This window comes from Nannospalax galili, unplaced genomic scaffold (genome assembly GCF_000622305.1).
Source record: "Nannospalax galili isolate Female #2095 unplaced genomic scaffold, S.galili_v1.0 scaffold101, whole genome shotgun sequence".
In the NCBI taxonomy this organism is placed as follows: Eukaryota; Metazoa; Chordata; class Mammalia; order Rodentia; family Spalacidae; genus Nannospalax; species Nannospalax galili.
In genome coordinates, this window is record NW_008345700.1 from 1,585,306 (window position 1) to 1,611,518 (window position 26,213).

The 26,213-nt window shown below is 46.5% G+C and overlaps 1 protein-coding gene across 1 annotated transcript; it reads left to right on the top strand.

Moving 5' to 3' along the window:
- Window positions 1-1,869: 1,869 nt before the first annotated feature.
- On the top strand, window positions 1,870-26,213 carry Rnf4 (ring finger protein 4). The gene is made up of 8 exons (XM_008841848.2): window positions 1,870-2,021; window positions 12,118-12,279; window positions 15,144-15,270; window positions 17,153-17,232; window positions 22,320-22,329; window positions 22,986-23,145; window positions 23,600-23,648; window positions 24,058-26,213. The coding sequence occupies exons 2-8, from the start codon at window positions 12,271-12,273 to the stop codon at window positions 24,205-24,207; spliced, it is 585 nt and encodes a 194-aa protein (XP_008840070.1). The 5' UTR covers window positions 1,870-2,021; window positions 12,118-12,270; the 3' UTR covers window positions 24,208-26,213.

Consider the following 26,213-nt stretch of genomic DNA (forward strand, 5'->3'; position numbering starts at 1 on the left):
TTCATTAAAGGAAATCATAAAGTCATAAATCCCTTAAAGGGGCCAACTAGCCCTAAATCGGCAGCCTGGCCTTCCTCAAACCTTACCAACTGCTCCCTCCCAGAGTGAAGGAGACTGCCTCTTTTAATGCCACAGATAACTTGCCTGCCCTGCCTGAGGAAATCATCTTATGAAAGAGGACCTTCAATTACCCAAGACAGCAGATTCTGGCACTGGGCAAATTCCCGCAGCTGTGCTCACTAAAATTCATAAAGTCAAAACCTCCCGTGTCTTAGCTGCCCTTTGCTGTGTTCCCTGAACAAAGGACACATTCCTTGCCTGTTGCAGGTCTGCCTCTGACCCTTCTTTCCTTTTTTTGGTCTTGAGACAGGGTTTCCCTGTAGCCCAACTGGCCTGGAACTCACTATGTAGAACAGGCTGGCCTTGAACTCACAGAAATCTGCCTGGTTTTGCCACCCAAGTGCTGGGACTAAAGGCATGTGCCACCACGCCTGACTCATCTGTCATTTTTTAGTTACTAAATCATCTACCTATCTGCTGTCATTTTCTAGTTGCTAAACCCACTATCACCATCTTCTCCTCCCTCCCCTCCCGTCATTATCTAGTTGCTACAGTCATGCCGAAACCCAGCTCGGAGACAGGCACTCAGGAAAGCTTATCACCATCTTCTCCCTCCCTCCGTCATTATCTAGTTGCTACAGTCATGCCGAAACCCAGCTCGGAGACAGGCACTCAAGAAAGCCACCACAAGACTGGCGAGATGGTTCAGCGGCAGAAGACCCGGGTTTGAATCCCAGCACCCATATGGCGGCTAACAACTGTAACTCCAGTTCCAGGGGATCCGCTGACTTATTCTGTCCTCCACGGACACTGCACTACACAGGTCCACTTACATACATGTAGGTCTAACACGCATACACGTAAAATTAAATAAATAAATTTAAAAAAGCCCTCAGGCCCGTGGCGCACACCTTTAATCCCAGCACTCGGGAGGCAGAGGCAGGTTGATCTGAGTTCCAGGCCAGCTGGGGCTACAGGGAGATCCTGTCTCAAAAAGACCGAAAAAAAAAAAAAAGAAAGCCACCACTGATTTTCCAGTCCCACGAGTTCGGCGGCCCCCGTGGGAGCCTGCACGCACTAGGGTGTCTCCGGGGTGGGCACAATGAATCCCAGTAACAGGTGCCTAAACGATGGCGCCGGTTCAGACTCCGCCGAGGACTGGGGGGGGACACGCTGGGTCCCCTTCAAGTTGCACGCCAGAAGCTAGGGTTCCGCGCTCCTTTCCTCCATCACAGAACAGCGCCCGCCCCACCCCGGCCCCGCCGCCTGCAGCTTCCCGGCATGCCCCTCTCCTCTCCTCCGGCCTTCTCCCTCCCCCTCCGGAGGCCGCCCAGACGGAGTAACCCCCGGGCTCCTGCTAGGGGGGAGAGACGGGGTGGCCGAGCGAAGAATCGCGGCCACGCCCACCTTGGGCCTGGCATTTGGGGCGCGTATCCGAGCCCGGTTCCGGCGGATCAGCAGAGAATCGGGACCTTCCCTGGGACAGGCCTCATTCTCGGCCGAGGAAACGCAGATGGGCCGGGACTGGCGCGTAGCGCCGGACGACTCGGAACACGACCACCAGCCGCTACCACCACCCACCTCCCGCGGTGCCCCGAGACATCTGCGGCCGACTTCTCGCGAGAAGAACGCCGCTGGCGGAACTCTCGCGGGAAGTGGAAGCTCGGGCGCGCGGTGTGGGCGGGACAGGAAGGAGGCCCAATTCAAAGAGATACTAGAAGGTTTTCTTACCCAATAGAATTGAAAATCGGCCCCTTAAACCGGTAGAGCACCGGCGACAGGGCGGGAGCAAGTGCAGCGGGGGCCAATGAGGGCGGCACAGGGCGGGATGGTGCCGCCCGAGCGGAAGTGGGGCTCTTTGAGGCGGCCGAGTCGGGGTTCAGCGGGTCTCACTTGCGGTGGTTGAGGTGTTCTAGGTCGAGGGCATCGGCTGCGGCGCCTGCGGGAGAAACCGGTTCCAGGTGAGGCTGGGGCCGGCGGGGGCGGGGGCGGCTCTGCGTTCTGCGGAGGACTCGGCGGGTGCGGCGGCTGAGCCCGGACCTCGGGCCTACCAGGGCTCGGGCCCGCTCTTCCTCCGCAGCCTGGCGGTGCGCGCGGCTGTCCGCGGCCAGAGCGGCAGGCGTTGGAAGTTAGGAGGCGTGCGTTATGGCACGGCGTTCTTCCCCGCGGCCTGGGCCGCCGCAGTTCTTTGTAAACGAGAAGGGGAAACTGAGGCTCTGAGCTGGGAGGGACGCCTTCAAGGTCACTGGCTGGCCCGGGCGCGCCTCCCGGGAAGACCTGAGCCTGCGTCTTTTGCCCCGCGGACGACACCCCCTTTGTGCGTCGGCCCCGCCGCCCCGCCTTCGTGGGGCCTGCGAGGGTGCGGCGCCAGGGTCGCGTGGCGGGGCCGGTGGAGGCCGCGAGGAGGGCGCATGCGGACCTGGTCCTGGCGGGCCCGAGTACAGCGCGGGGTCTGGGCTTCCGGGAGCCCTTCCGGCCGCGCGTGTCGTTGGTGCGGCCTAGTCTCTTGCGCCCCCCCCCTTCCTTTCCTTCCCTGAACGCAGTGCACGGGAGGAGGAAGGCGAATCGGAGCCTCGAGAAAAGGCAGTTTCCGTGAATACCATTGTCTTTGGACCCTAGAGGGGGAGGGGAGAGGCCGGTCAGGGGCTGGAGGCCTTTCTATGCGCCCATGGGTTCTCCGGGCCGCACTTCTCTACTGCTTTGGCAACGAGTTCTTGAGCTGGACGCGGAGTCTCAGCTCTGCTGTCGGGTAGTTGCATATAGGCTGCCCGAAGGATTGGGGACACCGAGGGCCTTAGATACCGGGTCACCCCAGCCAGCTAGTGGGTGGCAGTCGTGAGGAGACTCCCCCGCCCGGTGCGGTACTTTGCTTTGTTGTGGAAGGAGAGACGCTGCGGTCAGTTGTAGCTCGCTCAGGTTTTCTTGAGTTCGGCAAGAAACGAGTAGAAAGATGTCTTGTTGGCTTGTGTGTTGCTTAAACGTGAGCTTTACTCTGATTCAAACACAGCGTTTTCAACCACCTTTCCTGCCTCTGTAAGAAGCTTTTTTAGACAGTGTTTTCTTACACATCGTCCACGTAATTTAAATGCCATAGGTGTATTGATGCTTTGTACGTGAAATAAATTTTTTGTTTGTTTGTTTTTGGCAAGTGAGCTATAGAGGTCGTGTGCCAGGTGGTGTGTTTTGGCTCTGTGGCGTGTACACAGCAGGCCTGGTGCCGCCCCTTCTGGAACTGAGGGGAGGAAATGACAGTAGTTGGAAGATAGATGAAGTGGGTCAAGAGACAGCCTGGTGAATTAAGGTCATTGTTGTGCCTCTGCGTTAAGGAGTTTGAATTTATTCTGTGTACGGATGGACTTGACCGTCTGTTGACAGCACCATTGAGCTTTAGCTGGGAAGTAACTTAATTGAGAGTATTTTTTAGAAAGTCTTTGCTTTGAGAAGAAAGTACCAGAAAGGTGGGCATCATGGTGCCACGTCTTCCAGATATCTCTCATTTCCTCCAATCATCTAATGAACCTAATGATTTGATTGCAATTTCCCTGGAAAAATCCTTATTCATCTGTTTTGCCGGGTGTGCTAAAGGCGGTGGACTCCCATGATAAGTATTTGATTTAGAGTTATGTTTATTAAGTTAAAGATGGGCAACTTAAAAAGTAGTGAATTCAAGAGGGTTGGGATGATAGCTAGATTGGAGAAATGCATATAACCTTTAAGACTGGCCTTGAAGTGTGGGCAATTCCCTGAAATGGGGCAGGGTTTACAGGACCCCCTGCTGTGTGTCGAATTACAATACTGAGGGCTGGCGAGGTGATAATGCAAAAAGGTGCTTAAGCCTGGCGACTTGAGTTTGCTTTCTGGAACCCACGTCAAGTTGGGAGAAAGCACTACACAAAGTTTTCCGACAGGGAAGAGCCTAGAGTAGGTGATTGACATCCAGGGTACCGGGAATAAAATACAACCCTACTTTAAAATGCTTGTTTGGAAACATGTTTGTTCAGTGATGGGCTGGTATAACAGGGAACAAGATGGCTCACTAGTTAGGAACACTTGCTCTTCCAGAGGACCTGAGCAAGCAGCTTAAAACAGCCTGTAACTCCCAACTCCAGGAATCTGTCTCTGGCCTTTGTTAGCACCTGCACTCTTGAGATGTACACACAGACACCCACATACACACATAAATGTGGGTTGTTGTTGTTTTTTTTTAATGTGTATGAGTGTTGCCTGCTTGTATGTAAGTGGACCATGTCATGCAGAACCCGCAGAGGACAGAAAGGGGCGTGGAATCCCCTTGAACTGGAGTTATGCACGATTGTTAGGTGCTGGGGTCCTCTGCAAGAACAGCAAGTGCTCTTTAACTGCTGAGCCATCTCTCCAGCCCTGATAAATATAAAAAAACTTTAAAGGGAACTGTTTGAGCATAATGGAAAGTTGAGTCTGCTGTACACAGCTTCATCTGTGAGAAATAACAGGATAATTCAGAAAATTGACCAAGTTGGTGAATGTTAGGCTTGTAATTCCTTGTTTTTCTCATAAATCCTGTGGATTTTATTATGGGGAGGTGATTTTTGTAAGGAAACACATTTCTTTTTCTTTATTTATTTATCTACTTGGTCTTTTTGAGACAAGGTCTCTCTGTAGCCCCAGCTGTCCTGGAATTCACTTTGTAGACCAGGCTGGCCTTGAACTCACAGAGATCCGCCTGCCTCTGCCTCCCCAGTGCTGGGATTAAAGGCGTGCGCCACCACGCCCAGCAGAAACACATTTCTTTAACTGCTAAGGAAGCTGGACAGCTAAGGAAGCTGGCTGTGTAGATTTTAACTGTTAAACAGTGTGAAAATGAGACCAGAGGGAGCAGCAGGAGGCAGCCTACTGAGGCTAAACTACCTGCTGAAACTGCAACCTGAGGCCTGATCTCCCTACTTCAGGAAAGAACCAACTAAGCTGTCGCATAGCAAAGTCTATGCATTTCTGGCTTTTATTTCATGATTTTCTATAATTACAAAACTGCCACAGACACAGTGGAAAGAAATTTAGTTCCTTCCTGTTTGGCCAAGCTCTAAAGTAAATCCATCTTCCTTTACCGATACCCATTTTTGTTTGTTTAAAATCTCCTGTGACTGAGGCTGGCTTGAACAACTTCCTAATCCTCCTACCTCCACCTCCTGAGTACTGGGATTATAGGTGTGCTTTGCTGTACCCCCACCCTGCTGTGGAACCTGGTGACTTGGTTACCTTATGAAGGTTAAACTTCCTTGGGCCCACTTAATGGTCTGTTTTTCTGCCTTTTTTAGAGCATTGCTTTTGTAGCAGGGCTTGATTTTCTTCCTTTTCCTTGGGGCCCAACAGCCATTGATCAGTTTTTCTTCACAGTCTTGAAAAAAGGTGGTTGAATGGGGTCTACAATATAGGACTTCCGCTGCAACTCACAAACAAGGTGCTGCATCTCATTGTCAAGATGCATGATCCCAGAAAATTGAGTTTGACTAGCTCATTAGTGAGAGCAGGTATATTATCTGTTCATTAGCCAGCCCATAGATGAGACTAAGGCTGGAAGGGTAGCCTGAGTTGAGGATCCTTGGGGTAATGCTATATGGAGAAGTTCCCTCTGGTATACACTGGAAGAGTTTCTACTGTGGAGCATTGCTCAGATGCTCTGCTGATAGGGACCAAAGATCAGATCTGGGGTTGGCAAGGTGGCTCTGCTGGTTAAGGTCCTTGGAGCCAGGCCTGAGGACTTAGTTAGAGCCCTAGAATTCACGTGGTTTCATGCTGGGATGCTTTGGAACATCTGGAGTGCCTGCTTTGCCTTTATGGTCTTATGGTCGGATGGCTTGGGAAAGGATGGCTTTAGTATATGAGGGAGATTTACCCATTTGTCTTTGTCTTTTTTTCCTTTTGGAAAAGATCCTAATCTGACCCTTCATCTTGGCTCCCAGTATTACCTTTGTATCAGGCCCTCGGAGCCCAGGCTACCTTGGCTGGAAGATGTGAAGGTCCTTTGGCTTTGGTGCTCTTTTCCGGCTTCTTTGACTGTGGCATGTTTACTGGTGGCACCTTCATAGACCCATGAGATAAATTCATGAAAGACCTAGTTACTCAGCAGATTAACATGCCTCATTCCTCTCCAAGCATAGTGTGCCACTTGCTGATTCAGCACATTCATCTAGTCCTACAAAACACTCAGGGAAAGACCAGTGTGCAAAGCTTTGAGCTTCTTTTAGGGAAGTATGAGAGCTGCTTGGCCATTGCCCTGAGCCCACGTTTTTCAGCCTCCTTTAGATAGAAACAGTTGAACTACCCCCCCCCAACACACACACAACACAAGGGTCTCATATAGCCCAGGCTGACCTCAGATTTGCTCTGTAGCTAAGGATAGCCCTGAGCTGGTTCTTCTGCTTCTAGTTTTCAAATGCTGGGGTTATAGGCAGGTGCTGCTGTGCTCAGTGATTATAACTTGCTCTTTTCTGTGAAGCCTTCCTTCTAGTTCTCTGAAGGTTGAGGTTTGCTTTAGTATCACTCGGACTTTTTCGACATATTTTTTTCTCAGTCTCTTAACCGTTCTAGTTAACCATACTGCCCCATGGTCAACTGTTTGGTTTTTACTTTTGGGTCAACACTACAGTGTGCCTTTCATATCCATTGTTTCTAGCTCAATGGATTCAGTCAAGAACTTAAAAGTACTGCATAGGGGAAGGATGTCCACTGAACAGGGAAACTTTTTCCTTATAGTTTTTCATCTATAGTACGATTTAGTGGCCATTTATATAGCGTTGGCATTATATTAAGTACAAGTAATCTGGAGGTGGTATAAAGCATGAGGACAGAGAGCGCCAGGTGTGGTGGCACACGCCTTTAATCGCAGCACTTGGGAGGCAGAGGCAGGTAGATTTCAGTGAGCTCAAAGCCAACTTGGTCTACATAGTGAGTTCCAGGACAGCTGGGGCTACAGGGAGACCTTGTCTAAAAAAGACCAAAAAAAAAAAAAAAAAGACTAATCATTTATTAGGTATCACAGTTCCTGTGGCTCAGGCATCTGGAGCCGTTTGGCTGTCTGGTTCTGGAGGTTTCTATCAGGCTAGGTTGTACATAGTTACAGAATTAATCAGCTGGTGGAATTGCCTTTGGGATGCTAGGACCACATATGGGGTACTTGGTAAGAGTACTGGCAGGGGACTGCTTTTCCCACATTACAGACAGACATTGAGGCACCCAAACCAAATTTTTTTCAGGGACATAGGGTGGTTATGTGTGGCCAACCACATAACTGCTGACCCTCAAAATCTTAACAAGCAAGAGCCTTTTTCCTTGAACACTAAGGTGTGGTTATTAATGTGACCGTGCCGTCAGAGTTTTGAGATAAAAGTTACTGGTAGTGGTGTGTGTTTTGTTGTGGTGCTGGGTATTAGACCCAGACAGAGCCTCACATTCTCACATTCTAGGGAAGTGCTTTACTATTAAGCTACAACCCCAGGCTCCTTTTAAGTATGTTCTACATTGACTATACCCAGCTCCTACTGAGTAGCTAGAATCCCAGTGTGCTGCTGTTGGCAGATTTTAATGTTCATGCCTAGTGCCCAGGAGGGCAGGTTGTACTGGGCAATGACCATCGCCAGTAGCACGGGTGTTTTGACATTCTTTACAAAAAAAACAGTTGACTGGTACACTCAGCAGTCCTTCCAGTATTCCTGGTTAGCATGTGTTCTGTAACCCTACTTTTGAAGTTCCATCTAGGGGCTTGGGTATACAGCTAAGGTAAAATGTGTGGTTAGTGTGCACATGGCCCAGAGTTAGGTCTCCACTGCAAAGCTAAATAAATAATAAAAATAGGAGAGGGAGTCTTGAAATTCCATCTAGGGAGATTATTACAATCTTATAAAAGAGGTGATATGAGCCAGATAATCAAATCTGGCCAGTGCCTAGTCACTGATAATTTGTGCATTTCCTTGGTGGAATTCTGTTTGATTTTTACTTCTGCCTTGTCAGCACAAGCAGTTTACTCTGGCTAGCTTGTCAACTCACAGGAGGCTAAGGCTGTTTTTGTGGGAACAGCCTTTTGTGAGTAAAGTGTACTCCTGGGAAAAGCACAAGCAGCCACATTAGGTCCAGGACTGCTTGGCTGTTGTGGATGAACCAGAGCCACGGAAGTTGGTGGGTTTCTCTATTTCTTGGCTTGGATTTGGTTTTGTTTGAGGCGGGGGTCTTTCTGTGTAGCCCTGGTTGGCCCAAAACTTGCTATTAGACCAGGCTGACCTCAAACAGATCTGCCTGTTTCTGTCTCTGAGTGCTGAGATTAAGAGCATGCACTACTAGGCTCAGTGGAAATTTGTTTTTTATGTTTGTTTGTTTGTTTGTTTGGTCTTTTTAGACAGGGTCTCCCTGTAGCCCCAGCTGTCCTGGAACTCACTATGTAGACCAGGCTGGCCTTGAACTCCCAGAGATCTGCCTGCCTCTGCCTCCCGAGTGCCGGGATTAAAGGTGTGCGCCACCACGCCCGGCCTATGTTGTTGTTGTTGTTGTTGTTGTTTTTATGAGTGTATTGCCTGAGTGTATGTGAGTGCACCTGTGTTGTGCAATGCTGCGGAGGTCAGAAGAGGGCTTTGGATTCCCCTGGAACTGGAGTTAAGGACGGTTTGTAGCTCTTAACCATTGAGCCATCTCTCCAGCTGCAGTTTTTTATGTTTTATTTATATATTTTTGTTGGCTATTTGAGACACATGGGTCTGAAACTCCCTATGCAGACTAAATTGGCCTTGTCAGTCTTCAATGATCAGTGAATAATTACATGTGCTCTGCAGTTTGAAGGCCCAGCCTGCCTTGGGTCTGGACTAGATGAAGAGTTTCCCATAATAGTCCTTGAACTTTATTATTTCTTTTTTAATACTTTAAAAAATACTTTATTGCCACGCGTGGTGGCACATGCCTTTAATCCCAGCACTTGGGAGGCAGAAGCAGTCGGATCTCTGAGTTCAAGGCCAGTCTGGTATACATAGTGAGTTAACAGGACAGCTGGGGCTACAGGGAGACCCTGTCTCAAAAAGAACAACAACAAAAAATATTTTACTGCCTGCATGTATGTAAGTGCACCAGTGTCATGCAGTGCCCATGGAAATCAGAAGAGGATTTCAAATCTACTGGAAATGGAGTTACGGATGGTTGGTAGCTGCCATGTGGGTGCTGGGAACTGAACCCAGGTCCTCTGCAAGAGCAGCCAGTGCTCTTAACCTCTGAGCCATCTCTCCAATCTCTGGACCTTATTTCTGTTCCCTTTTCTGCTAACGGGAATATGGTGGTAAGAGTCAGTGATGGAAATGCCAGTCTAACACTTCTTGTTTCTTGTTTGCTTAACAATCTTTAGCCATCATGTACATGTCACGTTCCTACTAGAGTTGGTCAGTAGTGGGAGCTTGACATTGACATTGGTAAGTGTGCATAATAACATTATTGGAAAAAAAAATAGGGGCTGGAGAGATGGCTCAGGAAAGAGCATATATTGCTCTTCCAGAGGACAGCTGCCCGTTACTCTACCTCCAGGGACCTGACACCTTCTGCTGATTTCCTCAGATACCTATGCATTCACACAGATAACACATAAAAATAAAACTTAAGAATAAGTTGAGCATGGTTTCGCATACATTTGATCACAACACTCAGGGAGACAGGCAGGTGGATCTCTGTAAACTTGATATCAACTTGACCTACATAGGAAGATATATAAAACATAAAAATAAAATACATGTAAATATAAGCAAAATAAAATATATAAATATAAATAAACAAGCCATGATTGAGTAGAGCAATTAGAAATGCATGTCTGTAGTCCCAGCACTTGTGCGTTCAAGGCTAGCTTGGTCTCCATAGTGAGCCCCATAGCTGGGGCTACAAGGGAGACCCTGGTTCAAAAACCAAAAGAAAAATGAGTGAAAGCATTGAGAGCCCCTAAATTTTTCCAGCTTGTATTCTGGCACATCTTCTATCTGCCCTTATGGTGTGATTTTTGAAACCCATGAGAACTTCTACCTTTGTTATCCTTAGATCTTCCGTGCACTTTCACACTCAGTATCTCTCTAGCCCATCCTTCCTCCCTCTGCTTGGCTTTACTCAACCAATTTATTTCTGGCTTTTTAAAATGTTTACATTTTGTGTTACATGCATGTACAAACTGGTCAGAGGACAACTTGCCAAAGCCACTTCTTTTCCTTCCACAGTGTGGGTTCTGGGCATCAAACCCAGAGGCTTAGCAGCAAGTGCTTTTACCCACTGAGCCATCTAGATGGCTCTGTTTCTGGCATTTAAATTTTGCTGGGGTGTTTATTGTTTTTTCCTTTTTGAGAGGGTCTCCCTGTTGCCCCAGCTGGCCTGGAACTTGCTATGTAGACCAGGCTGGCCTTGAACTCACAGAGAGCCTCCTACCTCTGCCTTCCAAGTGCTGGGATTAAAGGCATGCACCACCACGCCCGGCTAAAATTGCTTTTACAAAAGGTTCTTTTTTAAAATACAATCTGTCTTCCTAATTTCTCACACTTTCTTACATCTGTTCCTTAATTTTGGATCTCTTCAGTTTTACAGTTTGCTTACTTGCTTAAGTCTCGTTGGTTTTGTGTTTTGAGAGAGAGGCTCACTGATTAGGCCGGGCTGGTCTCCAGCTCAGCCCTCTTGCTTCAGTCTTCCGAATTCTGTGACCAGCTAGGCACCCTGGTGTGAATGTTTCTCTCTCATCCTCACAGCATGCCTAGTATCTGACTTGGCAGTCTTTCCTGGTTATAAGGAATAACTGCTCTATCCTGTCTTTGAAAGATTTTTTTTTTTTCTTTTTGAGACGGGGTCTTCCTGTAGCCCCAGCTGTCCTGGAACTCACTATGTAGACCAGGCTGGCCTTGAACTCAGAGAGATCTGCCTGCCTCTGCCTCCTGAGTGCTGGGATTAAAGGCATGTACCACCATGCCCGGCAAGATATATATTTTTAAAAAATGTTTTGAGACAGGGTCTCCCTGTAGCCCCAACTACCTGGAACTTACTGTTGACCAGGCTGACCTCAAACTCACAGAGATCTGCTTGCCTCTGCCTCCCAAGAGCTGGGATTAAAGGCATGTGCCACCCCACCTGGCTTTAAAATTATTTTTATGTGTATGAGTGTATTGCATGCATGCAAGTGCACCTATGTTGTGTAATGCCGGTGGAGGTCATAAGAGAGCATCAGATTCCCCTGGAACTGAAGTTACAGATAGTTGTTAGATGCCAAGTGGGTGCTGGGAATCGAACCCTAGGTCCTCTGCAAGAACAACCAGTGCTCCTAATCCCTGAGCCAGCTCCAGCTCCTGCTGGGAATTTTTAATCCCAATCCTCTTGCTTTTAAAACAGCTAGCATTCTAACCCACTGAGCCATTTCCCTAGGCCCCCGTAAAGATATTTTTGTTGCATTCTTCTGAATTCTAAGATCCACCATTGTGGTAGATAACTGCAGAGAGGGAAAACATTTTATTAGATGTGTGCTTATGCATAGATACTTCTAAAACCAGAAGCATAAATGTGCATTGGAATCCAGCAATTGATGGATCTAGGACTATGCTGTGGTCTGTTGGGAAACTTCTAAAAGATGGCTTTTCACGTCCTCAGTTCCCTCAGATCCTTGGAAAGGTTGTGAAATCATGGCACAAGCCAGAGGCTTATGGTTTTGCTTGACTTGGGAAGCTCTGTTCTGTATTCTGGTTGCTGAGGCCCTTGTGTGGACCAGCTGGAGTTGTATAGTACTTTCACTAGGCCTGAAGCAACCAGAAAAGGAGGTCAGGAAGGGCTGACAGTAGATAGCTGAGTGGTGAGGAAGGCCTTGGATTCAAGCCCTAGCACCAAGGAGGAGGATGAGGAGGTGGCATGATAGTTTGGATGACAGGCTTCAGAAGCACATGGCCCTGCATTCACAAGAATCCTTCCTAAAAGGAAGGTGGGACTAAGGACTTCAAGTAGTATAAAAATTGAATTTTGTTGTTTCTCTGTGTGTACTTGGTTTTCAATAATGCAAGTGGCAACGTTTATCAAGTACCAACTTTTATTTTTCAGAACTTGGAAGTACTTGGACATCTAGCTGCCTCCAAATTCTTTGTAAGCCGAAAGATGAGTACTGAGTGGGCATGAGAGACTGAGAACACCCTACTTCCCCATAGACTTGGTGTAGATCACTTCCTCTTCTCCGAATCAGAGCAGGAAGACACAATGAGTACAGTAAGTTTTACCAGCTTATAAATTTTATTTTCAAGACGACACAACTACTTTGTTGCTTGTAGCACATTAAAGAGAGGACTGTAAGCCAGGTGTGGTGGCACAGGCATCTAATTCCAGTCATCAGGAGACTGAGGCAGGAAGGCTAAAAGTTGAGGCTTGCCTGGGTTACACAATAACTGTCTTAAAAATTAACAAACTAGGGGCTAGAGAGATGGCTCAGCAGTTAAAAGCACTGGCTGCTCTTTCAGGGGACCCAGGTTCAATTCCCAGCACCGACGTGGCAGCTAACAACCGTAGTAACTCCAGTTTCAGGGGATCTGATACCCTCTTCTGACCTCCGCAAGCATTGCACAACATGGGTGCACTTATTTACACATGAGATGTACACATGAAATTTAAAAATAATAAAATATTTTAAAAATTAAATAACTAGGGATGGGAATGTAGGTTTCCCAGCAGAACTGCAAAAAAAAATAGGAATTATGGTGCATACCCATAATCCCAGTACTTAGGAAATGGAGTCAGGAAGATCAGAAGTTCCAAGTTCAAGGCCATTTTCAGCTACTCGGTGAGTTTGGGGAGCCTGGAATGCATCAATCCCTGCCTCAAAAATATTTTTGCTTCTAGATAACCTTAGGTCTGAAAGGAGTATGTGTGGGGTCCTGCTGTTCCAACCTTGTCTTGTCCTCATTGAGTCCTGGATGTCAAGGGTGGTGCCTCTTCCAGGACAGAGGACTGAGAAGAATTTTGTATTTCATATCTTTGGAGCAGTTGTTTGCATACCAGAAATAATAAAAGACTATAGGGCTGAGAAAATGGCTGAGTTGGCAAAGTGCTTGCTATGCAAGCATAAGGACCTGAGTTTGGACCCCCAGCACCAGCATAAAAGCTGGACAGGGGAGCACACATCTAACCCTAGTGCTTGGGGGAAGAGTGTGGGAAAAGGCGGATTCCAGGCATGCTAGTCAGCTAATCTTAACTGAAACAGCAAGCTCCAGGTTTAGAGAGGGACTTGTCTCAAAAAATAAGGTGAAGAATGATAGAGGAAGACAGTCAATGTTGATCTCTGCCCTTTACAAATGTATTAAAACTACTATTTATAGTCCTGTGCAATGACTCAACAGGTAAAGGCCCTTGCTACCAAGCCTAATGACCTGAGTTTGATCCTCAGGACCCACATAACAGAAGGAGAGAAATGATTCCCAAAAGATGTCCTCTGCCCACACACACATCAAGGCATAAGTATGTGTAAACACACACACACACACACACACACACACACATACACAATAAATAGATAATGAAATGACATTTTTGGGAGAGGGGGTATTTTTGAGACAGGGTCCCCAGCTTTCCTGGAACTCACTATTTACACCAGGCTAGCCTCAAACTCTCAGAGATCCACATCTGCCTCTGCCTCCTGAGTGCTGGGATTAAAGGCATGCAACACCACGCCCGGGGAAATGACTCTTTTTTTTTTTTAAGAATTAAACTTCGCTGAATATTTTATATACTGTAGAACATAGAGCTTCCTCTGATTTTTTAGAGTTGATTGGTATTTTGATTTTATAATTAGCAATGCTAAGAATGACACTTGGAAACACAAATGTGTAATACGGATGGTAGTAATACATTTAGGGCTATTTTAGAAATGCCGGAAATTCTGTCTTAATCCCAAATCAGAATTGACTTAATGATCTTTGTTTTTATGAAACTCAATTCGAATGTCAGTTTTTGAAATCAAACGTACTAGCACAGTATAATCCAAGGATGTACTGATTTGATAATCACATATGGAGAAATAATGGTAGGAAAACAATGTCTTTGTTTTCTGTAGAACAGTGAGCTTTACACTAAAAACACTACAGTTCCTAACATTACAATAGTCTTTAATCTAAGCTGAGGTGTGGTGGGCAGTGTTTGTTGGCATTGGGTGGTGTTGACAGTGCAAAGCATGTCAGTTGTATGTTCAGAACGCAATGGAGCATGAATGAGTCCTATGAGAAATACCTTGATTCATGATCAGTTTGATTTTTGAATTAGTTTTTGGTCGGTGTATGTTCAGAAAAACCTTTGGCAGAATATTTTTTCAGCCCGCCATATTCAGTTACATGACCATGTAAGGGGGTTGCAACTGTGGAACTCTGTAAAACATAATTGATCCTTTGTTTTGGAGACCTGGTCTCATCATGTAGTCCTGACTGCTCTGGAACTCGGAGATCCACCTGCCTCTGCCTCAGGGATTAAAGATGTGCACTATACACCCAGCCTTGCAACTCTTAGATTAAGAAGCTGTGCTCTAGAGAAGAATGCTTGCATCTCTTCACAAAAGATACAAACTCAAACCACGCCTTTAATCCCAGAGGCAGGTGGATCTCTGAGTTCAAGGCCAGCCTGGTCTACATAGTGAGTTCCAGGACAGCTGGGGCTACAGGGAGACCTTGTCTCAAAAAGACCAAAAAAATAAAAATAAATAACATCCTGAGGGCTGGAGAGATGGCCTAGCAGTTAAGAGCACTGACTGCTCTTGCAGAGGACCTGGGTTTGGTCCCAGCACCTACATGGTGGCTAACAGCCTCCTGGGTCTCCAGTTTCAGGTGATCCAACACCCTCTTCTGATCTCTGCAGGCATTGCACACATACATTCAGACAAAACATAAAAATAAATCAATAGCTTAAAATAATATCTTGGTCTTTCTCTTCCTGTGCTACAAGTGATTGGGGAAGGGATGCACATGTGTGCATATGGAGACCAGAGCACAACCAGGTTGAACCCATTCCTTTTGTTGACTTCTTTACTTTCCCTCAAACCCTGTCAAATCTGGAGTTCATGCAACTGTTTCTTTTCCCCTTGATATCCTTAGAGAAATCCTCAAAGAAAGCGGCGTGGTGGAGCAGTAAGTTCTAGACAAACCCAGAAGCGAACTCGGGAAGCACCTTCAACCCCCGAGATTTCCTTGGAAGCAGAACCCATAGAGCTTGTGGAAACTGGTAAGAGTGCCAGGAGCCCTGGCCTGGGTGTTAACAGTGGAGAACGTCTGGTGTAGGGGGAACCGTGTGAACTGGACCTGGTTCGTGCCCATCCCTGCCAGCTATGGGTCCAGTCCTTGAGTCACAAACTTTTGAGCCTCTGTTTCTTCCTTTGTTATAGGAGATGATATTAGTACTTAAGGCATGTTGACTCTGTGTCATAAAACCCTTGGGACCCTGGGTGCCAGATAGCACCACACAAGTGTTAGCTGTTAGAAATTCGGGCCACTTTTCTTTATAATAAGACCTACATTGAGCAAAGTTGCCTCCTTTGGTACCCTGAGGACTTGTGGGTTTTGAAGCAGCCACTTGGGTCACCTAACCCTTCACCCTTCTGGTAATGTATAGCAGGGGAGGTGAGACTATCCTGCCTTTTTTGATTGAAATCACATCCCAATATGCTTAGCTTTGTAAAGTACTTGGGTTTTCTCTTCTGTTTTTTATTGAGACAGAACTCCAAGGAAGGCAAACATGTTAACAGAGCTACAATTGTTAGAGCTTGGTTTAAGCAGAGGCCAGATTGGATTTTCTCCTGGCTACTCAGGAAAGTGTCAGATGGCCTGAATCAAGTCACTTTTGCTCTGCCATGTTAAAGTTATTTTTATCATAGATGCCTCAGAACTGATATTTTAAAGAGAAGCAATGGTCTATGGATATGGCTTGGTATTGGAGTGTTTATGCAGTTTGTAAGGCCCTGACTTAACCCCTAGCACTACAAAGGAAAGAAATGACTAGGAACTCTGAGACCATCTTAGAATTAGAAGCAGTTGAGTGTGGGGTGGATTTCCTGGGCCTCTCCAGGGTAATGTTCATTTTCTGTGTGGTCTTAGTTTCACTTTTCATGGTGTATTTCTGAACACATCACTCTATCCCTGAAGGTGGTATGTTTCTTAGTTGTGACACTGAATTCACATGTGGTCTCAATCTCCAGAAAGATCTCACTGCTTCTGGTGTGCTGTTTTTTTTTTTTTTTTAAGAGCCAGTTATCTGCATGAAAGAACAGCTCATAAATCAGTCTGTGTGGCCCATTAAGTAGCCACCACGCTTTTCCATAAAGAATGAGAGGCTATTGTGTGAATTCCATTGAATATCTAGATTTCTGGGAAGCTTCTTTTTCTACTCTTCCCTTATTTTTGAGATAGGGTCTCACTATGCAGCCATGGCTGGCCTGAACTTGTTATGCAGACCAGACTGTCTTTGAGCTCGCAGATATTCTGCCTCTGCCTCCCACTTGTTGGGATTAACGGTGCGTACCACCATGCCCAGTACTGGAACTTCTTAATACAAACAAATCAACAAATTAGAGTATTTTAAACCAATACTGTTTATAAAAATAAAAACCTTGTACGTTTTAATGCTAATAGTAATCAGAAACAAAAATACTTGGAGATGGTTTTTTGAGTTATAGGAGGAATACCCCTTTTCCATTGATCATGTCCTTCCCTCATTCTGTGTTCATGCTCACCCAACCTGTTCAGCATGATGGGATTCTAGGGGACTGATGAATTTCATCTTTTCCTGGTGCAAATTGAGAGGCATTTGAGATAGAGAATAAAATGTCCTTCCTAGTTGATAAAATTGCTGTGCCTAGGCATGACTGGTGGTAGTGGAGTAACACCCCTGGGTTTGGAAGTTCATCCCTACTTACATACCCTGTATGTCTGTAAAACCATAGGCCCAACTCTGCAAACGCTGGAGGGACACTTTAGCTGTCACTTCTGAAAATGAGGTTAGTCTTGATGATTCTCCATCTGTGTCAGGGTTTTATTTGTAACACCTACCAGGACTAAGGAATGCACCCTTACTTTCCTCCTAATACTTGTTGAAATGCTTTGTTTTGAAGCCGGAGATGAAATTGTGGACCTCACCTGTGAATCTTTAGAGCCTGTGGTTGTGGACCTGACTCACAATGACTCTGTTGTGGTAAGCATTTGAGTAAGAGTTGGCTGGTTCTTAACAACATCTGAAGACAAAGCTACAGGTCAGGGTTAGAAACATGGTGCTAAGGAAGTGTGCATGTTCTGTGACTAGAACCTGTCGATAAGAGATGTTTCAAGAAGAGCATCTGTTGTGGCTTTATTGGATATGGGATAGGTCTACTTGAGACTGACCTTCACCAATAGGGCCTAAAAGTGGGAAATTGTAAGGATTCTTAGCTCGTTAATCCTGATACCACAGATTTCACTAAAAATGTGATCCTGTATTTGCCAGTCTCCTTAATTCAGTTTACTTTCAAACTGAGCTAAGTTGCCATTATCAGCTGTGTTCTGAGGATTAAAAGAAACCCGTATTTGGGAAGCTTGGCTCCAGTCAATGTGAGCTTATATGCCTCTTACCTGAAGGGAATAGGAATATTGGCTCTGTGCTGCCATTGGGAAATAAACAATTGGCAAATAAAAGCTCCAGGGAAGCAGGTGCCCTGCCTCAATACCTGCTGACATAGCTCTGTCCTAACTCCAGGAAGATAGAGCCTGAGAGGCTGTGCATACACACGCGCACACACACACACACACACACCCCACACTAGGAGTAAGGCCTCGTCTGGTCAGAGGGTTTGAGAAGTTACTTCTGATAGCCCTGTTCCATGGTGCAGGCCTCCCTTGTATGGGACTTGGAATCTGGCCCTCCCATTGACCAGCTTTGTAAGGATAAGTTTGCCACTCTTGGGAGATGCCACTTAAAATGTGTTCTGGTCGAGCGTGGTTTCGCACACCTTTAATCCCAGCACTCGGGAGGCAGAGGCAGGCCGATCAGTGAGTTCAAGGCCAGCCTGGTCTACATAGTGAGTTCTAGGACAGCTGGAGCTACAGGGAGACCCTGTCTCAAAAAGGCCAAAAAATTTTTTCTTCTGATGACAGCAGCCTGTGGAATAGAGGAGGTGCCACATTTTGAGCATTAGGCATGTGTGTAGCAAGTGTTAATGAGAAGGACTATATGGTGGAGACAGAGGTATTAATAGGCAGATCTTCCCCTTGCCTCAAATTGGAATTCTGAGTGAAAACAGACTGTCAGAACAGGGACAAACCAGTTTCCTAATGTGTTAGAACTTCAGAGGAGGGTTTCACTGAAAAATGTTAAGATGTCAAGAAGAGATGGGTAGCCAGGTATGGTTGGACATGCCTGTAATCTGAGCACTTGAGAGGCAGAGGTACAAGATAATCCTGTTGTCATTCCTGATATCCCATAATACCATGATGGATTCAGGGGGCATTGACTCCCAGACAGGAACCAACAGCTTCCCTGGAAATGGGCAGGAACAGCTTTTGTTGTAAGTGGCCACCTCTAACGTGCGTGTATACTTTGACTTGGCTGCTAGTTCCTGTCAGCTCTTGGGAGTTACATAAAGAGCTTAATTTTGTACCTTAGCTAAAGCCCCAGTTGCTGTCACATGATGGAGTCTTTTTTTCCTTCTCCCTTTCTCTCAAGGTAATAGAAATAGACCCAGCTTATTAAGAAAGGAAGCACACTTGAGAGTGGGAATGCGCTGGTGAGCAGAGGAGAGAGGCTTCCATTCAAAAAGGCCCAAGTCCTTTCTTGAATGGTTGGCATCTACTCATAGTGTACCTGATCTTCTCTCTGCTCGTCCTGATGGAGCATCTTGGCATCTGTTGGGTGGCAGATAACCTGATTTCTCCTTCAGCCCTTTTTCTTGTTTGCTAACCAGACTGCTCTTGCCTCAAGCTCCCTCCTGGGCTTCCCTATCTTTTCTCATCCTTGGCTTAGATGCTATACTCTGGCATCTCCCAAACCCCATCCTGCAGTCCTGGCTAACCGAGGGTTTGATAGAGTACCTGGGGAGACCCTGAAATGGGAATGCCAGAGTTGGGAAAACCAGAACAGTGACTAGTAGATGGGCAGGGCAGGAAGTTAGGTAGAAGTATTCATGTGGGAGACAGCAGGAGACTTCAGTTCTTGTATCAGATCTCTTGTTGGATTTGTCTAGAGGAGTTAACCCCCATGATAGCCTCTTCCCCAGCTGTAAGAGTTGGACTTGGTAGTACTTTTTTTGTGGTTTTTTTTAAAGGACACAACATTGGGGATAAGGAGGTGAGGGTGAATCTGGGAGGTGGTATTGGGGGGAAGATGCATGCATTGTTTGAAATTCTCACTAAAAATATTTTAAAAGAACAAACGACTTACGAGTGTTAGCAGCCTGCCATACTTTGATAGAGCTGACAGACTGATGGAGAAGAGTAGCCTTTAGAAAGACCAATTGTTTTCTCTCAAAAAATTAGGTTGAAAGGGTTTTTTTTTTTTTTTTTCCCTTAATTTTCAAAAGATGGGTTTTTTGGGCTGGGATTTTCAAAAGATGTGTTATTTGGGCTGGGGCAGAAGCTCAGTTCAAGCCTGTTAGCATGCAAGAAGCCCCAGGTTTGATCCCTGCACTTCCTAAAACCAGGTGTGGCACACCCTATCCCAAAGAAGACTTTTATATTTATTCATTTTAGTGTGTGCATGCACAAGTGCACATGGCGTAATTGATTTGTAGAGGTCAGGGGGTGGGCAGGCAGGGTGAAGAGGAGCATCATGTGTTTCCACCATGCTTTCCCCCATGCCAGACAAGCATTGTGTTACCTTAGGAGGTAGGTGCCTCCTGCGGCTTTCAACACCTCTGGGGCACATCTGCTGCTGCCCTGCAACAGCTCCTGGTCTTGAAGACCAGGGTCCAGGTCTGCTCCTGAGTTGGCAATAGCCCAGAGGTAAGGTGAGACAGCAGGGAGACCCAATTTCCACACCTTGGTTGCTAGGAAATTAAGGATGTCTTCTTTTCTCCTTCCCTTATATCCACTCCTAATCTACCTTGGTCCAGAGTGATGGGCCAGTGTTGGTGCTATAAGATCATCCCACTGGTAACAAAATATGTGTGAATGTATTGCCTGTATATATATGTGTACCCATGTTGTACAGTGCCCAAAGAGGCCAAAAGAAGGCATTGGATCCCACTGATAGATAGCCATCTTGTGGATGCTGGGAACTGACCCCCTGGTGTTCTGCAAGAGCAGCCAGTTCTCTTAACCACTGAACTGTCAACTCTCCAACACTCCATGAAAAAATTTTTGCTCCCAGCCAGACTCAGGGCTTACCCCAAGCATCAGCACTATTGTCTCGTTCCCCTTTTCTGGGGGAGTTTGTACTGGTGATGAGACTATTTCACATTTCTACTCGTCCTCTGAAGTTCCCTAGGAGGAAGGGGAAAGAGAGCACTTTGAGTAACCTTAAATGATTCTCTTACCTAATTCTTAAATCTTTTTTTTTTTTGGTCTTTTTGAGACAGGGTCTCCCTGTAGTCCCAGCTGACCTGAACTCACTTTTTTTTTTTTTTGCGACAAAGTCTCACATAGCCTAGGCTGGCTTTAAACTTTTTATGTGACTGAAGCTGACTTTGAATTCCTGGTCCTCCTGTCTTCTTACTCTTTTTTTTTTTTTTTTTTTTAATTGCATTTATTTGTGTGTGTACATGCCATGGCACATACAGCAGTCAGAGGACAACTTAAGGGAGAGCTGGTTCTCTCTCCCATGTGGGTCCCAGGGATCAAACTTGGGTCCTGAGACTTGGCCATAAGCACCTCCATCTCACTAGCCCTTAACCCTATTCATTTAACTTTCTGACAGGGTTCAGTTACCAACTAAATCAATTTTAAAAGGATTTTATCATGTGGAAGGAGTTGCTTAAATGACATTGAAAAACCTAGAATATGCTTCAGTCTTGATGTCCTGGAGTAAGTCCTGACCTGCCAGCATCTGCCCACCTGGGCAGCGTCTGTGCTGCCTAGACCAAAGAGCAGGAGGTAGAATCCATCCTGCAGTAGCATCTTTGGGTTCAGCTCAATGAGACTCTGCTGCAGAGCTTCCTCAGATGCTGAGGGCTCCCAGGTAGCAGGTTGTGTGAATGATAGAGGAACTGACTTAACAATTCCTGCAAAGGAGTCAGAATAGAGGGCAGGGCATTGTGCCTCAGGGATGAGCAGCAGGGCATCTGTGGTTAGCACTTCCTAAAGTGGTGCTTTCTGTGTGCTGAGGGTGAAATAAAAACATGGCCATCCCTTCAGTGTCTTAAATGTTCTCCTTGTCCAGAAGGCGGCAGTGAACTGGGTTGAACTGTTTTGGCAGTATTTGTCAATGTACTAACTACATATGATGGTATACTCCTCTAATCCTATCACTTGGGAGGTGGAAGCAGGTGAATCAAAAGTTTTAAGGCCACCCTGGGCTGAGACACAGAAGACCCTATCTTTAAAAAATTAAAAGATGTGTGTGTTTGCTCGTGTGTGTGCATGGGTGTGGGTGTGGGTGTGTGTGTTATGTAAATTGAGCCACCAGGCAAAGGTTTGTCTCACTGAGATCTGCCCACCTCTGCCTCCCGAATGGGTACTGAAGGCGGCGTGTGTCACCATGCCTGGCCTGCTTTTACTCTTTATAACATTCAGTACAAATCCTCTTCCAAACAAAGCTCTGTTCTTTGACAGGTGCCTGTCTTGGCTTTAGGTGGCATTTCCTGAGTTGTGTTGATTGTCCATTGTCTTAGTCTCTAAGACCTAGTGAGATGGGCTGATCCTGCTTGCGTAAGGAAATGTAGCTTCCAGACAATACGCAGCCTCCTGGCCATGCACAGGACCCAATATGGCTGTGCTTTGGCTCCCAGATATCGGCAGGACAAGGCTCTCATTATCAGCTGCTGGGAAGTACCATAGCTAGCCTTAAAAAGCACACATTCCCCCTGGGAGTGGGAGGATTGGAACCCACCAGAGGTGTGTCCGTTTTATTAGTTAAAATGACAGTTTTTAGGGCTGGAGAGACAAGACAGTGGTTAATACCACTTGCTGTTCTTCCAGAGGACCCACACCCACATGGCATTAATAACCATTTGTACCTCCCAGTTCCAGGGGATCTTGACACCCTCTTCCCTTAGGCATTTGCACACGTGGTACACATGAATGCATGCAAAATACTCAAAAATCCAAAAAAAAATTTTAATCTCAATGTTTCTCTTTTTTCCTTTGTTTTTCCAGATTGTTGAAGGTGAGTGGTTTTATCTCCTTTATCTCAGGGTCTGAAGGTAATTAGTGTGGATAAGAGCCACAGCACTGTGACTGTTGCCAGACACTGCTTAAGAGACCAGGATCTCTGGGACTGAAGAGATGGCTCAGTGGTTAAGAGCACTGGCTGCTCTTGCAGAGGACCGGGGTTTGATGCCCAGCACCCACATGGCTGCTAACAACCATCCATAACTCCAGTTCCAGGGGATCCAACGCCCTCTTCTGACCTCTATAGGCACTGCATGACATGGGTGTACTTACCTATATCTAGGCAATACACGTACACATAAAAGTAATGAAGTATTTTAGAAAGAGAGCAAAACCAAGATCTCTAGGCAGGAAGATTCCTGTAGTCAGAACTGTATACTCAGTCCTATTGGCTTTGCTGAAAACCTGCCCATGGTGCTGAGCTGCAGTCCCACTTTGATGCCAACCTGGCTTTGGCAACTGCTGACAATTTAAAATGACACCAGCTTTTGGCATTAATGGTTGCTTTCTCCTAAGGAGACAAGGGATTAGCCTCTGAACTGAGCAGTTTCTTCCCAAGGCCTTGGGGTTGGGGGTTTCGGGCACCAGGGTGGGTGGTGAGGATGACAAGGGTGGAGACCTTTCATCTTGAAAATGTGACCTTTACCTTAGAGAGGAGACGGCCACGGAGAAATACAAGGAGACTCCGCCAAGACCATGCTGACAGCTGTGTAGTGAGCAGTGATGACGAGGAACTGTCAAGGGACAGAGATGTGTATGTGACCACCCATACTCCTCGAAGCACAAAAGACGAAGGAGCTACGGGACTCAGGTACTGTTGTGCCCCTGCTCTGCTGCTCCTGTGCTCAGTGGGAAGCCAGGGTATGTAAGGACTGCATTTGACAGCAGGTGTGTGAGCTCTTGCTCTATTAGAGTTGGTCTAATCAGCTAGGCATCACTGGAGTCTAGGACTAGACTCGGCTGTTTTCACAGTGACCAGGGTGGGTGTGTGCAGTTGGGTTCCAGTTGCCAGTGGCAGGAATGCTGGAGGAGGAGGGCCAACACCGTTGTCTGCACCTTCTCTTCCAGACCTTTCTCTCCTCCCCTTTTCATGGCCTTCCAACACAGCCCTTCAGGGAGTTGACTTTTCTGAAAGTCAGCTGAATGCCTATCCTAACTCAGCAGAAGTCAGAAAGGATTTGGTAGAGGTCATGGGCTGCCACTTAGAGAATGTAATCAAGTATTTGAATCTTTGTAGAAACTGATGCAAAGCATTGTGATTGTAGGCCCTCGGGTACTGTCAGTTGTCCAATCTGCATGGATGGATACTCTGAGGTGAGTAGCCTAGTTGTCATCTTAGTTTTCATCCTAACCTACTTCACTGAAAAGAACTTGAGGGAGGATCTGCACCTTAGGTGGGATATTGACACCTACAGTTGTGCCGGGGCTGTCACAAGACTGATTGCAAATCTGTGTGAAAGAAGAGTGTCAGTTTTGTCACTTTAGCCCCTGGTGCAAATAGAGTTGCTTTCATGTCTCCACACTGGCCCTAGCCAGAAGCTGCTGGTACTTGCCCCTTTGCATGCCTGCATCTCAGAGAGTCCTGCCTTCCATGGAGGCTACATTTGTGAGACTGGGTGTACAGACCACTTGTGCCCCTTCTCGTTGAGCACCTCAGTGGTGGGTGGGTTTGGGTCCTGGGGACATGGGAAGCTTGAAAGCTGTTCCTTTTAATGTCTTCTAGATTGTACAGAATGGGCGCCTCATTGTTTCTACAGAATGTGGCCACGTCTTCTGTAGCCAGTGCCTCCGTGATTCTCTTAAGAATGCTAACACTTGCCCAACTTGTAGGAAAAAGATCAGCCATAAACGATACCACCCCATTTATATATGAAATATTCAGGGCTGCTTAGGAGAGACCAATGGACAGAGAGCTGGGCTGGCCTCTCCGCATGGTTATCTATCTGCCTCCAGTTTCCTGATCTCAAAAAGACTTTCAAAACCATCATCTGATGTGTAAACTGTTCTTTTATTTCCAAACCCCTTAGATCCTTTTGTTATCTCCAGTTTGATGCTATGGAGCTGGATGCCCGGGATCCTCCCAGGTCAGCTCAGCATCTCTGCTCCTTGGGGTGGTCTGTCCCCAGAGTAGGAGAAAAGGAGTCAGGCATATTGAGTTGAGCATTGTGGCTCCAGCCTTTTTATGGAGCTGACATGTTTGCCAAGAAGTTTCCCTTTTGGGAAAGTACCCCAACTCTTCTGGGTGCAGGACTGTCCCAGGAATTAACCAGTTAATTATTCTGCCTGCCACATGGTGACCTTGCCAGACACAGTCCACCTGGTCAAAGGGTCCCAGTGCAGGAGCTGTCCCTGCAAAGCCCAGTTACTGGGCCTTTTTTCCTTCCCTTGAGAGTCAGAGGTGATGTGTGATTCTGCCTGCAACTTAGCATTGATGTGCAGTGTTTTCTGCAAATCAAGAGATGGTCTGCAGGGCACCCGTTTCCTAAGAATGAGAAAGTGCAATAAAGCCCGTTCTTCACCTGCTCTTCAGCAGTCGGGGGCGGTGGAGCACAGCTAGTCTCTGCAGCCCAGTGTTGTCTGTGGAGCAGCAGTGCCCATCCCACCGTCTGTGTTCACCAGCTGTTCTCAGGAACCCTACCCATACTCCAGAGTTCTTTGCCTGGCACAGGATATTCAAGGCCAGCAGGGAGACAGGTGTCTGAGTGTCCTCTTTGCTAAAAAGATCTGTCCAGTGTTGTCCACATGCCCTCCAGCCCTGAGTTTCTCAGTTCCCACTGCCTAATGTCTGCCCAAGCATAGAGAGCAGGAGGTAGTAGCAGTAACAGTGGCCTTAACAGCTGCTTGCTTCCATGCTTTTGCCCAAGTTACTGTTGCCCATTTTCAGAGGTGTTGGCCCACCCATCCTGGCACTGCCCTGGCTTTCTCACCCCCCTTCAGTAGTTATTTCCAAAGTTGTTCTTCTGGCCAGCTGGGCTATTGACTGCTCTGTAGGTTTGGTTGGCAAAGCATGATACCTCTTCCTCCGCATGGGGCCACATAATACTCTGCTCAACTCCATATGTGGGAGCCTCTGGTGCTCTCAGAGGTCGTGAGGTGGTACAAATTGCCCCTGAGGAAATTAGGCACAGGATGGCTTGTCAGGGATAGGCTTCGTGCCAGCCTGCCTCCACCTTCACACTACTTCCTCAGAGGGCTTCAAGCCAAACCAGTAGCCCTTTTGTGTGAAACATCTTCAAGGTGGAAAAGGGACCACTTGGGGCTTTGCTAGCAATAACTGACCTTCAGTTTGCCCTTCTGAAGGAGCAGGGACTCGGCACAGAATTCACTTTAAATGGAGCTGAAGGAGTGTTCCTCCTATGTGAAAAGAAAATAGTTTTATTCTTCATTCTGGCTTCTTAACTGTTTGACTTCCAGTTTGAGATGAATAATTTTCTACATGGACATGAAGAGGGCAGGAGCATCAGCTCTTGAGTAGTGTCTGCCCTCCCCTTGGGTGTCACAGCCTTTGAGGTCCCCGTGGGCTCATGGCCTTGGTCTTGCAAGCTCTGATAGCCAGACTCAAAGAGCCAAGGTGATGATGCAGCCAGTTCACCAGTAAATAGGTGATACCCACTTAAAAATTTGTTTTCTCCTTAAAGACAGTTTATGAAGTTCGTCATAAATGTGTTACTTCATCCTAAATTAAATTGAGAAAAAGATGTTTAGTTCTCCTAATCAGAAACTGCACCATAGGAAAAAGTTGATACAGAAAAAACTCCTTTCCTTTCCTCAATGTATATAGTTTAACTTTCTTTGTTACATTTGAACTACGCTCATGGATGTCACTCTGTTTTGGACTTCTGCTAGTGTTACGGATGGAAATAAAACCATTAATTTGAA